Source organism: Zalophus californianus, chromosome 12 (genome assembly GCF_009762305.2).
Source record: "Zalophus californianus isolate mZalCal1 chromosome 12, mZalCal1.pri.v2, whole genome shotgun sequence".
In the NCBI taxonomy this organism is placed as follows: domain Eukaryota; kingdom Metazoa; phylum Chordata; class Mammalia; order Carnivora; family Otariidae; genus Zalophus; species Zalophus californianus.
Window position 1 is genome coordinate 30940825 of NC_045606.1, and position 13340 is coordinate 30954164.

At 33.0% G+C, this 13340-nt stretch overlaps 1 protein-coding gene across 5 annotated transcripts in view; it reads left to right on the forward strand.

Annotated features, from left to right (window-relative positions):
* The window catches only part of RUNDC3B (RUN domain containing 3B), a 125255-nt gene that overhangs the window by 69543 nt on the left and 42372 nt on the right, over positions 1 to 13340 (forward strand). For all 5 annotated transcript variants that reach the window (XM_027573087.1, XM_027573083.2, XM_027573085.1 and 2 more), the window contains 2 exons: positions 1397 to 1486; positions 3632 to 3712. In XM_027573087.1, coding sequence (XP_027428888.1) covers positions 1397 to 1486; positions 3632 to 3712 — 171 coding nt within the window. The remainder of the gene's footprint in view (positions 1 to 1396; positions 1487 to 3631; positions 3713 to 13340) is intronic.

Consider the following 13340-nt stretch of genomic DNA (forward strand, 5'->3'; position numbering starts at 1 on the left):
CTTTGTTAGACTGGAAGTCTTTAGTTTTTCTCTTTTCTGTATAAGTCAATAAAAGCAATTCCCATATTTCCAAGGAAACAGAAAACACCTATTCCAAGCCAGTCTTCCCACCGTATTTATTTGTAGCCTTATATCTGACAGAGGGTAGAATAGTGGTCTCTTATTTTCCCTTGTACTTTTTATTCACTTAAAATTCCTTTTGAACTATAACATAGGTTAAATTCTCTTTAAATATTTTTGTTTTATAGGAAGTGGTATGGTTTAATAGAAATGTATAGAACTTAAGAAGAATTAGGTTTCTTTCTTGAGCAGTTTATCTGCATGAGCTTGGGCAAGTTGTTTTAACCTAATTCTTAACTTTTCTTGATGGTAAATTTGAAATTAATGATAGTTTCCACCTTTGCCTCAGGGCTATTTGAGCAAGTATCAAATGATATGTTTGTAAAAGTATTTTTAAACTGTGAACTATGCAGAATTGGCAGTGGGATTATGAGCATATTAAAATCTTTTTTTACTGAAAAGAGTAAGACAAATTTCATTTACTAAAATGTTTTCCTTCTAGTTAGTGGGGTCTTACAGAGTGGCATCTACTATCTATATCTAATATAAATAGATATAACAATGAAATGGTCCCTGCTTACTGAACATAAAGTAGCTTTTGCACAGTATTATTTTTTTAAAGAAAGTAAATACAATGATCTTACATTCTTTTGTGGAAAAATGCCTTTTGGCTCATATCATGATATTTTCTCAGAATATTTTAAGTATATTAAAATAAAATTTTAGTATTTTAACAACTAATATTAACTGAAACAGAAAGCTTTATAGGAATTAACACTGATAGATTCATATTCATATTTTGTCAGAGATAATGAACACTTTCTTTTTCATACACAGTCACCCTGCTAGCCCATTAGTATTGTAGTGTTAAAGGTTAGCATGAATTACTAATGATCACATCTTTCTAGTTCTTCATTTAGTTAATGACCCTTGGCATTACAGAAAAACAATGTGCGTTTGTGTTTGTTCTATGTATACCACAGTAGTCTACATAGTTTCAAAAAGAGACCGGTATAAATGACTGTGAGTTTGCCACCTTTCAAATTACATTCATACTGCTTCACTATTAGGGAAAAATAGTAGACAGTCTTAGCCCATTGAAAGAGTCACTTTAGGGATTCTTTTTAAGAGAAGTGGAAACACTTAGAATGATTTTTTTGTTAATGCTGGGATTTTTTTTTTCTAAATATCTACAAGAATTGGGTGATCCGGATAGTTTTTATTTTGATAAATAAAATTTAGTTCTTTCTACTTTAGCTTGGTCTCTAAATAATTTCTATAGATGAAACTTCAGTCTGCTTTTAATATTTACATATTTACCCATTTAATTTTTTAGGCGATTTTATGAAGATGGAGCAATTGTCTTGGGTGAGGAAGCAAATATGCTTGCTGGCATGCTGCTTGGACTAAATGCTATTGATTTCAGGTACTTAATCTAAGTGTATTCAGTTTTTAAGTTATACAACCTCATAATAGTTTCTACCTAGGTTTTTTTTTCTTGGTTTGCTAATAAGTAAAGCACACAGCTGGATATTGATATTTGATTCATGTTATTCCCTATCCAGCAACATCGGCTTTCTTAGTTTGCTCTCAGAATAGAGGCTGTCTCAGGTTAAGGAATTAACTGACATGTTTGCTCTCTAGCTTGGGCAAAACAATCCAAGATTGCATTTCCCCAGCAGAAAAATTATATACCCTGGTAGCACTGGAGGAAATTTTTGGATCTTATCTCTTAGTATTTTTAGCTCCTGCTTTAAAATAAAGAGATGCACTAAAAGTAGATTCAAAGCGAGAAAGATTTTTATTATCTCATGTATTGAAATAAAAAAGATCCTAGCATATCTTGGGTATCTTATGTTTGTATTATATATCTAGACCAGCAAAAATATTGTTAATATTTGCTTTTATTATCAACAAGATGAATTGATTTCAGACTAAAGTTATAAGTACTAAAAATGTAAGTGTAAGTTTTTCATAGATTTATAAGAGTATCTTTTTGCATTTCTTTAATCGATCCAAGATTTTACATTATGCTAAAAGTAAAAGGTTTGGGGCACCTGGGTGGCTCAGTCATTAAACATCTGCCTTCAGCTCAGGTCATGATCCCTGGATCCTGGGATCAAGCCCCGAATCGGGCTCCCTGCTTCTGCTTCTCCCTCTCCCACTCCCCCTGCTTGTGTTCCCTCTCTCGCTGTGTCTCTCTCTGTCAAATAAATAAATAAAATCTTAAAAAAAATAAAAGTAAAAGGTTTGTTTATAACAAGAACTCAAACATAAGAATGATGGAAATATTAAAAATTTTTTTGAAAAGTATCACTTAAAAATCGAAGAATATCAACAAAATAAGTATAAACTTAAATGAAAATCTACTGTTAGATTTTGAATCAAAAAATAATGTTGCTCATTTCCACTGAGGTTGCCATTTTTTAGTAAACACTTCCTTTTCAAAATATTTTCATTTTGTCAGCATAATTATCCTCTAAGATTTAATAAAGTATTCAGTTATTAGCTGAATTATTCGGAATATGAATATGATAGATGCAATATGGAGGTTGTTTTTTTTTAATCCTTCTATGTGTGTTAATTTTTCACTTGTCATGCTGCTGTGAAAGCAAATGTCTTAAAGATACATTAGTAATAGTTTTGTAAATGAAGGAAAGCTCTTATCAAGTGTGGCTACTTTTGTTCACTCCTTATTCAAGTATGAAAAAGTACATACATACCCTTGATATTATATTAGAATGGTATTTCAACAGGCAAACTTCCCAAAGAAACCAGAAGGTGGGAGTTCATAGATGAATTTGTTTTTTAAAAGATAACCTATATCTTGTAAATGTTCTTGTTTATGTTCCTAGAGGATGTACTTTTTTCTTTTAGTAATAGTAATAATAAAACTAAACATCTTTTTTTATTATGCAATTGGATATACCATCATACAAAACAAAGATGACTGGATTGGGAGACCAGGAGATCTAGAGTTTCTTTACTGGCTTTATGAGACTCCCAGTATGACTTTGGGGAAATCTCAACCTTTCCCTGTTGCCATGGCCTCAAAAAAGATTGACTAAAGATTAAAAGGGTTTTTTTTTTTAGCATTCTTCTTAGGTCTAGGATCCAAGCCCTTTCACTTATTCAGATATTTTAGAAAAACTTTCATTTTCTAATTAGAACTTTTAAGGAGTTAGTCAATGTCACATAAGAGTCTGTATGAAAATGTGAACAAGTCTTCATTTGAAAATCCTCCAGTAACATCTTAAAATCCATGAAGACCAAGGTAGTGTCTGACAAATAATGTTTGAACAGATTTCTCAGAAAGTTTTTCTTTTGCGTGATATATTCATATTAGAGTGTATTAACTTGTGCAATCCTTTGTCATTGGTAGTGAAAGTAGAGTATCTTTATTAAGGTGTTCATTTGTAACAAGTAATGTATGAATTAAATATGAATAAAATATAAATAAAAAAATTTACCTGCAATTTGATGAAACACGTCTCTAACAAGAGATTGTTTATAACACTTAGCATCAATTTAAAAGTTTATTATGTGACGTATTTATTGTCTCTTGTCTTAGCTTCTGCCTCAAGGGAGAAGGATTGGATGGAAACTTTCCTGCCGTAATAGACTACACACCATATTTGAAGTTTACCCAGAGGTATTTGACGTTTTGAAATATGTTACTGAAATCTTAATTTATAGTTGAATATCATGTGTAATATAGTCATCTGATTAAAACTGTTTTTATTTCAGTATCAGAAATCATTCAAAAATACAAAATCCATTTGCATTTTTAGTGTTTATGTAAATACACTTTTTGTGTAATTGTAATTCCAGCATAAATGTAGTTTTTAGAAAACAGCATGTATTTCTATTGCTATAGTCATTATAATGATAACTTTAGTAGCCCTGTTATAGTCCATTGAGAGTTCAAAACTGAAATCCATCATTCAGATTGTTCTCCATTTTCTTTTCATTATAAAGGAAAGAATAACGAACACTTTGTGCAAATCAATTTTCTTTTTGTTTTTACTGTGAATTTACAGTTACTCAGGCAAATACGATGAAAAATTTTATGGCCCTTAAAGTATGTCTGTATAAAAGAGTTGTACCAATTTATCCTACTACCAGGACTGTGTGAGAGTTAAGAATTTCCTGCAATCTCATCAGCATTGAAAATTAATCAGATGAAATCTGTGGATTTTTTTATGTGCATAATTCGTTTCCTGAATAGAATGATTGTCTTTATATATTTTAAAAATGTTGTGGTAAGGCCAGAGCTGTAAGGGAAACAGAAAGAGAGAGTAATATATGTATATTTGTAATGTACATACACACACACACACACACACACATGCACACTGAAGATGCATTTATTGAAGACCTAATGTAAGAAAGGAACTTTCCTAACTGCCAGGGGTACATAGATTGCAAGAGTGTAGGTGCTACGTGAAATTCTGAGAAGTATAGTCCTTGTCTCCAGGATGAGAGAAGTCACTGTTGGAGAGATAGGACTGTGAAGATACTTCAGGTAGTGAGGGAGAAGTAACACAATATTATGCTACCAAGATTTCTAACTTGAGTAAATGGATTACTTGGGAAAAGGGATAATTCTAGTACATTAGATCTATAAAAAAATTACAGCAAGAATTTTTGAACAGGCATAAAATCACACTGTTTGGGATGTATTGGATTATAGGACATTTTATGAAGGTAACAAATAGTTCAAAAATAATACTAGTAAAAAGAATAGTGATAATACTTATTGAAAGCTTTCTATATATCAGGCATTGTTCAAAGTACTTTCCTTCCATTAACTCATTTAATCCTAAAAAGCCAGTGACATAGGCACCACTATTTTAATTTTACAAATGAAAAAACTGAAATGCAGAGCGGTTAAATAACTTGTCCATAGTCATACAGCTAGTTTGTGCAGAGTGTGCCACAGGCCTGGAATTATAGAGCAAGATGACAGCTGCACGTTAGGGGTTTGGCCATTAACATATAGGTGGAAAGGCTATTTTTAGTGATTTAGGAAGTGACTTAAAATATAAAGATAAGTGTGAAATCTCATTTTTCTCTCCTACTTATATGAGTCTGTATTAATTATTACAACACTTTATAATAATGGAACTTTCTCAACTGGTCCCCTCAGAATGAATTTGGTGATATATGCTCTGTGTTTCCAACTTGCTTAACCACTTTTTGTCTGAATTTTTATGCAACTTCCTCTTTCTCTGATGCACTAATCCAAACATGTATGTATAGTTCCCTCTCCTTTATATGCTGAGGGATTTCTCCTATCTTATAAAAAGAACAATAAAATGGGAAGGCAAATATCAGTTCAATCTAGTCATAAGCACATTTACATTACTGACCATGGAGATCTTCTTTTTAGAAAGATTTAAACTATCCTTATTGTCATAAAGAACCAGTATTTTAAACATTCAATTGCTTCCATGAAATATGCCTGTATTAGACAAATTTTTAAAAAGCTTTATTGGGTTTCTAATTTTAAGAAACTGTAAAAGTCTATCCCTAACAAAATTTCTCCTTTTAATTTATTTGGAAAGTAATATGTACTAATTATAGAAAAATTAGAAAATAAAGACAGGTAGATAGAAGAAAGTTTAAGTCACTCATAATCTTACCTTTGAGAAGCAGCTGCTAGAAGCATTAACATTTTGATGGGTAGCTTTCCGGCACTTTCTATGCATAGATATATTTTTTCTTTAATTAAAATGGAATTGTAATGTACATGTAATACTTATTTCCCTTAATACTGTATAATGGACATTTTTGCATGTCATTAACTGTCCTTCCACAGCCTCATTTCCCTAAATGAATATAATTTATCTATATAACGTGTTTACCCAATTATTGTTGGACCTTTAGGATGCATTCAGTTAGTTTGCTGTCACATGCACTATTGCAGTTAATAACCTTGTAACTACATCTTTTTATACAGACCACAATTATTTAAGTTAAACTCCTGGAAGTAAAATTTCTTGAATAAACCATATATATTATTTATTAAAGCTTTTGAAATATGCTGTCATATTGCCCTCCAGAGAGGCCTAGTATACTAGTTTAGTTTCTATAGGCAACATGAGAGATTGCCACCTTCCCCCCATTGCCAACTAAGTATTAAAAGTGTGGCCAATTCTTTAAGTGAAAAATGATATCCTGTTGGGGTTTTTTCCTATTGTTTTAATTTGCATTTATCTGATCACTGGTGCCACTGAATTTTTTTTTTTTTAAGATTTTATTTATTTGACAGAGAGAGAGAGAGCACAAGTAGGCAGAGCGGCAGGCAGGGGGGGAGGGAGAAGCAGGCTCTCTGCTGAGCAGGGAGCCCGAGGGGGGACTTGATCCCAGACCCTGGGATCATGACCTGAGCCGAGGGCAGCCACTTAACCGACTGAACCACCCAGGCGCCCTGCCACTGAACTTTTTAAAAATGTTTATTAGACATTAGTCTTTTGAAATGGAGCGTTGTTACCTTTCAAAGTTAAATATATGAAATATGTTAATAGAAAACATCCTAAAATATATTTCATATTTAAAACTGGTTTTTAGTTTTAGGTTGTGTACCAGTGAGATGAAACTCAGTTTTTCTGAGTTACATCTTGATATAACTTTAAACATTTTTTCTTGAATGGATTTTAGGCCTGAAAAGTCCAGTAGCTAATTATTGTTGGTCTCTTATGATGCCTTCAGTTTTTTGCTTTTAAATATAATGTTGTCATAAGCATTCTTATAGCTAAGTCTTTGTACTTAAACAGGATTATTTCCTTAATGAGGCAAATTTCTACAAACAAAATGGCTGATTTAAAGAGACTGTTAAGTCCTGTATGTTGTTAAATTGCCCTTCTTAGACGTTCTGTCCCATACAGTCTGCCTTTCCCTCGCTTCTTGTAGGGGTAAAATAATCATTTTGCTATGGAAGACCAGTCCTTTGACCTGTACACCACATCCCATCTTCTCTCTTATGTTAAGGTCTTCACCCCAAATAGTTGTCCTCTTCCATTTATTTTCCCTCTTTTCTAGATCTTCCCACACATCACAGCATACAAGCAATGTTGTTATTTTCCCCATGTTAAAAAACAAAACAGACTTTCCGCATAGTCACTATGAGCTACTTTTCAGTCACCTCTCCTTTATTATGAAACTGTGTCTCCAGGTTTTGTTTTTTGTTTTTGGCTCCATTCTGCCTTGCACTATTCAAATTGAGCTTTAGTAATTACCCCTGAAAGTGCTCTTGTCAAAGTCAGCAGTGATGTCTCATTGCCAAATCCAGTGGTTAAATCGTTTCCTCATCTGTCTCAACCTTTGAGCAGTTTGATACCCATGATTGCTCTCTTCAGCACTTCTCCAGTTTCCCTCCTGTTGGCTCCTCCTTACTTCCTGTCCCCGTTTCTCCTCACCTCCCCAACCTCTAAATGTTAGACTCTTTCAGAGATCATTCCCAAATAATCTTTTCTATGTGTAGTCACTCTCTAAGTAGTTTGATCCAGTTTTATGGTTCTAAATATTATCTTTATGCTACTCTTTCCCAAATGTATACTTCTACCTGGAGCACTGCCCTAAGCTCTAGACTTCTACATCTAGCTGCCAACTTGCCATCTCCACTTGAATGTGTGATAAGCACCTCGAATGAGCATGTACTAAGTTGAACTCCTAATTTCTCTCCTCACAACTTTTCTTCCTTTAGCCTTTCCCATTCCAAGAATTGTAGTTCTGTCATTCTGGCTGCTTATGCTCAAAACTTTGATATCATCATTGAATTTTCTCTGCCATAATCCACATAGGATCCATCAGCAAACCCTTTGGCACCATCACTTTTACCTCCTTAAATTAAGATCTGTTATTTCTTCTTTGTCTATCTTTGTTAAAAATAAATGTTTAATTATTAGAAGTAAAGGAATAAAGAAGGGGAGTGATTATAATTCTTACTTTCTTATCAAGTATAAATAATAAAGCATTAAAGATTTTTGGTAAAAGTAAATGATTTTTCCTTTTATATCACTATATTTCCTTCATTGTCTCAGTAAAAATTCTAAAACCATTTTTCTCTTTAAAATATAGGAATGTTTCTGAAATTCTTAAGTGTCATTTTCCCACCAAAAATGTTTGCAGAATTTCTTTGTCTTTTAGAATAAGAGATACTTTTGTGAGCATCAACTTTTGTAATTGTGCATAGGATAAAATAAGTCTTAGCAACACATATAGACCATTCATGACCTGGCATCAGTTTACCTTCTTAGCCATATTATTTGTCTACCATCCATTCAGCTTTTTTGAACAGCTATAGGATTGTTGGTCATTGAAATGTTCAGAGGCAATGTAATATTGTTTAAAAACTTTGTAATGTACTACCAGTTTCCCTTACTAGTGTGAGCGTGAGCAAACTAATTATCTCTTACTCTTAATATCTTCCTTTGTTGGATGAATCTATTAAGTAGTGGAGCAACAATTCATGGGGTTATCATGAAGATTAATGAGATAATGTATATGAAGTGTTTATATAGTTCCTTGGAGTCACTGTGGAAAAGTATTTATTTTCTTTCTTGTCCTTTCAAGGAACTTATTATCACAGTCTTCCCTTTCTACTCTTTGAAGTTTTAAAAAATTACTAACTTAATTTCTTTGGTAGTCATATAATCATTCTGATTTTCTATTATTGATTCAATTTTGATAAATTTTATTAAAATTAAAAATATACATATATATCATGATGTTCAGAGATTTCTTTTAATAGCTCTTAAATCTCTTCATTTCTAGTTGTGTTACCTTTTGCCTTTTGTGTTCATAGCCCTTTTTTTGCTTAATTTTTAAAATCATTCTTGCCAAAGGTTTGTCATTTTTATAGTTTTTTTTCATTTTTATTTTTTTTTAAAGATTTTATTTGAGAGAGTGAACGAGGGAAAGAGAGCATGAGCGGGGCAGAGGGGCAGAGGGAGAAGGAGAAGCAGACTCTCCTGCTGAGCAGAGAGCCTGAAGCGGGGCTCCATCGCAGGACCCTGGGATCATGACCTGAGCCGAAGGCAGATGCTTAACTGACTGAGCCACCATAAATTTAAGGAATACAGAATGAAGGTTTGTGATTTGCACATATTGTGAAATGATTACCACATAGGTTCAGCTAACATCCATCTTCTCATATAGACACAATAAAAAAAAAGAAAAAGGAAAAAAAAATTCTCCTTGAGATGAAAACTCTTAGGATTTATTCTCTTAACAACTTTCCTATTTTCATACAGCAGTGTTAGCTCTGGTCATCGTTTTGTATGTTACATCCCTGGAACTTATTTATCTTACAACTGGAAGTTTGAACCTTCTGACCATCTCATTCCAGTTCCCCTCCCCTTTCTCCATGTCCTCCTTCCCTCTGCTCTCTGCCTTTGGTAACTCCAAGTCTGATCTCTTTTTCTACTAGTTTTGTGTGGGGGATGTCTGTGTGTTTAGATTCTACATATGAATGAAATCATAAAGTATTTGTCTTTTGTCTTTCTCTGATTTATTTCACTTATTAGCATAATACCTTCAGGGTCCATCCATGTTGTTGCAAATGGTGGGATTTCATATTCTATTTTATATGTATCCATTCATCCACTGATGGACCCTGAGATTGTTTCCACATCTCATCTATTGTACATGGTGTTGCTATGAATGTAGGATGCAGATATCTTTTCAAGTTTTTTGTTTTCTTTGGATATATTCCCAGAAGTGGAATTTCTGGATCATATAGTAGTTCTATTTCTAAGTTTTGGAGGAAACTCCATAGTGGCTATTATCAAATTTACAATCCCACCAACAGTGCACAAGGGCTCCCTTTTCTCCACATCCTCACTAGCATTTGTTATCTTTTGTCTTTTTGATGATGGCCATTCTAACAGGTGTGAGGTGGTATCTCATTGTGATTTTGATATGCCATTTCCCTGATGACTAATGATGTTGACGATCTTTTCACGTACCTGTGAGCTTTTCATATATCTTCTTTGGATAAATGTCTTTTCAGGTCTTTAGTCTATTTGAAATTGGATTATATGTCTTTTTGCTGTTGAGTTTCTATTTTGGATATTAACTCCTTATTGTATTTATGATTTGCAAATATTATCTCCCAATCAGTAGGTTGCCTTTTCATTTTGTGGTGGTTTCTGTTGCTACGTAGAAGCCTTTTAGTTTGATGTAGGCCCATTTGTTTATTTTTGCTTTTGCTTTTATTTTCCTTTGTTTTTGGCCTCAAATCCAAAAATCATTGTCTGGATTGATGTCAGGGAGCTTACTTTCTGTTTTCTTCTAGGAGTTTTACAGTTTCAGGTTTTACATTCAAGTCTTTAATCTACTTTGCTGCGTCGATTTCTGTGTATGCTGTAAATAGGGGTCCAGCTTTATTCTTTAACATGAGACTGATCAGTTTTTCAGCTCCACTTATTGACAAGACTATTCTCTAACTGTTGTATATTTTTGGCTCCTTTGTCATAAATTAATTGACCAAATATGTGTAGGTTTATTTCTGGACTCCCTTAGGTTCCATTGATCTGTGTGTCTGCATTTATTCCAGTACCATTCTCTTTTGATAACTGTTGATTTGTAATGTATTTTGAAATCAATAGGTACAATGCCTCCAGCTCTGTTCTCTCTCAAGATTGCTTTGGCTGTTCAGTGTGTGTGGTTCCGTACAGATTTTATGGTCGTCCTAGGTCTATGAAAAATGCCATTGAATTTTGATAGGTGTTGCATTAAACCTTAGGTTGCCTTGGGTAGTATGGTCATTTTAACAATATTAATTTTCTCAGTTCAGGAGCAGAGAATGTCTTGAAGTTTATGTGTGCCTTTCTCAGTTTCTTTCATCACTGTCTTACAGTTGCCAGTGTATAGGTCTTTTACCTCCCCTTTTACATCTATTCCGAGGTATCTTATGCTTTTTGATGTAATTATAAATGGGATTGCTTTCTTAATTTTTCTTTCTGATGGTTTGTCATTATTGTGTTGAAACACAGCTTATTTTGTATATTGATTTTGTACTCTGTGTCTTGACTGAACTCCTTCATTCTGTCAGTTTATTGCTGGTGTCTTTAAGGTTTTCTATATACAATATCATGTCATCTGCAAACAGTTTGACTTCTTCCTTTCCAAGTTAGGATTGGTTAGGATTTCCAATAAATACTATGTTGAATAATAGTGGGGACAGTAGGTATCTTTGTCTTCTTCCTGACCTTAGAGGAAAGGCTTTCAGCTTTTTTACCATTGAGTATGAAAGTAGCTGTGGGCTGGTCAGATATGGCCTTAATTGAGCTACATTCCCTCTATACCCAGTTTATGGAGAATTTTTATGATTTTTTTTCTTTCTCAGTACTTAAATTTACCTCTTATAAGGATGTAAGGCTACAGATATCCCTTGAAGTACTACTTTAGCTGTATAAGTTTGATAAGTTGTTTTTATTTTAGTTGTTTTAAGTAAAATATCCATTATAATTTTTTTGACCAAAGAATATTTGAAACGTAAATTTTAATTTTCAAACATTTTGAGGGCTTTTGTTATAGTTGTGATTGGCGATATGGTCCACATAATAATAGTTTCTTGAAATTTGTTGAAAAATGGCCTAGAATTGATCAACATTCTAATGGTTGTGTCCTATATTCGTTAGATTATGCTTGATAATGGTTGTTCTAATATTCTATAACCTTTCTTATTTTCTTATTTTTCTCTTTGAATTGATGAATTAAATTCTTTCATTGTGGTATCTGATTTTTTCAGTTTTTTTCAGGTAGTACTTTCAATTTATGCTTTCTGGTTTTTGAATCTAACTTAAAAGATGCATCTAAGTTTTGAATTCTTAGATTTTCCTGAAATAATGAATTTTTTTGTCTGTATATGGTAGCTGTAAATACATAGTAATTTTTTATTCCTTAAAGCCCATTTTGTCTGATATAAATAGAGCCCCACCAATTTTCATTAGGTTAGTATTTTTTAGTATATTTTTTATCTTTTTTTAAACCATATTTCATATAACCTGACATGCCTTCCATTGTAAATGCATCTCAGTTCAGAGACATTAATATGTGAGAAAATGGTTTGAGAGCAGGTAAGATATCATCAATTGTAAGCTGTATCCTGACTTCAGATATGTTAATATATAAAAAATGTACAGCAGGAATTTATGAAATACAGTGCTTTTCCTTTTCGTGTCCTGTTTTTTTAAAGTATATCTTTTTAAAGTAGTACTTAACTGGAATTTTTTATTTCCAGTGTAGTTAACATACAGCGTTATGTTAGTTTCAAGTGTACAATATAGTGATTCAACAACTCCATATATTACTCAATGCTCATCAAGATATACTTAGCTGGAATTTAAAAAATCTAGTCTAAAAGGCTTTGTCTTCTTTTTTAATTTAAATTCAATTTAGTTAATAGTGTATTATTAGTTTCAAGGGTAAAATTTAATGATTCATCATTTGCTCATAACACCCAGTTCTCATTAAACTGAGGTGATTTGGACATTTGCTGGTACATTTGAATTGATAGCTACCATTGTACTCTTTGCCTTTTTTTTATCTTAAGATTGATTTATTTATGTTAGAGAGTGAGGGGGTGAGGACAGAAGAAGAGGGAGGGAGAGAATCTCAAGCAGACTCCCTGCTGAGCACGGAGCCCGACATGGGGCTTGATCCCAGGACCCCGGGATCGCGACCTGAGCCTAAATTAAGAGCTGGACGCTTAACTGACTGAGCTACTAGGTGCCCCTCTACTCTTTGCTTTCTCTTCCACATTTTTTGTATTTCTTTTTCTATCCTTTCTCTCTTTCTCCTTCTCCCTCTCTTTTCTTTCTGTAATGATTTTTCTTCTCCCATTTTATTTCTCTACTAGTTTACGAGTTACATACTATACTTCTCTTGTATTGGTACTCCATTAATTTTAATATGCATACTTAAAAGTTAACAAAGTATAAAGTTAGTATCTTTACTACCTATCCGTATAAATGAGGACTTTGCATTGTTTTAACTCCAGTCATTTCATTCTTGACATATGCTATTACTGTCTAGAATTTTAGGTCTCTCGTTGATGTATTTAAAATTCCACAAAGCAGGCATCATTGTTAGTGTTTCATGCTCTCAGTATTTGTTTAGGTTTTCTTTTGCTCACTGTTTCTTCTTGGATCATTTCCTTTTTCTTGGAGTATGATCATTAGTTCTTTTAGGAGAATTTCTTGGTACAGCTCTCTGGTTTTAGTTTTCTGAGTATGTAAGCTTATACTGCCCTCTTTCTGGGAGGATAATTT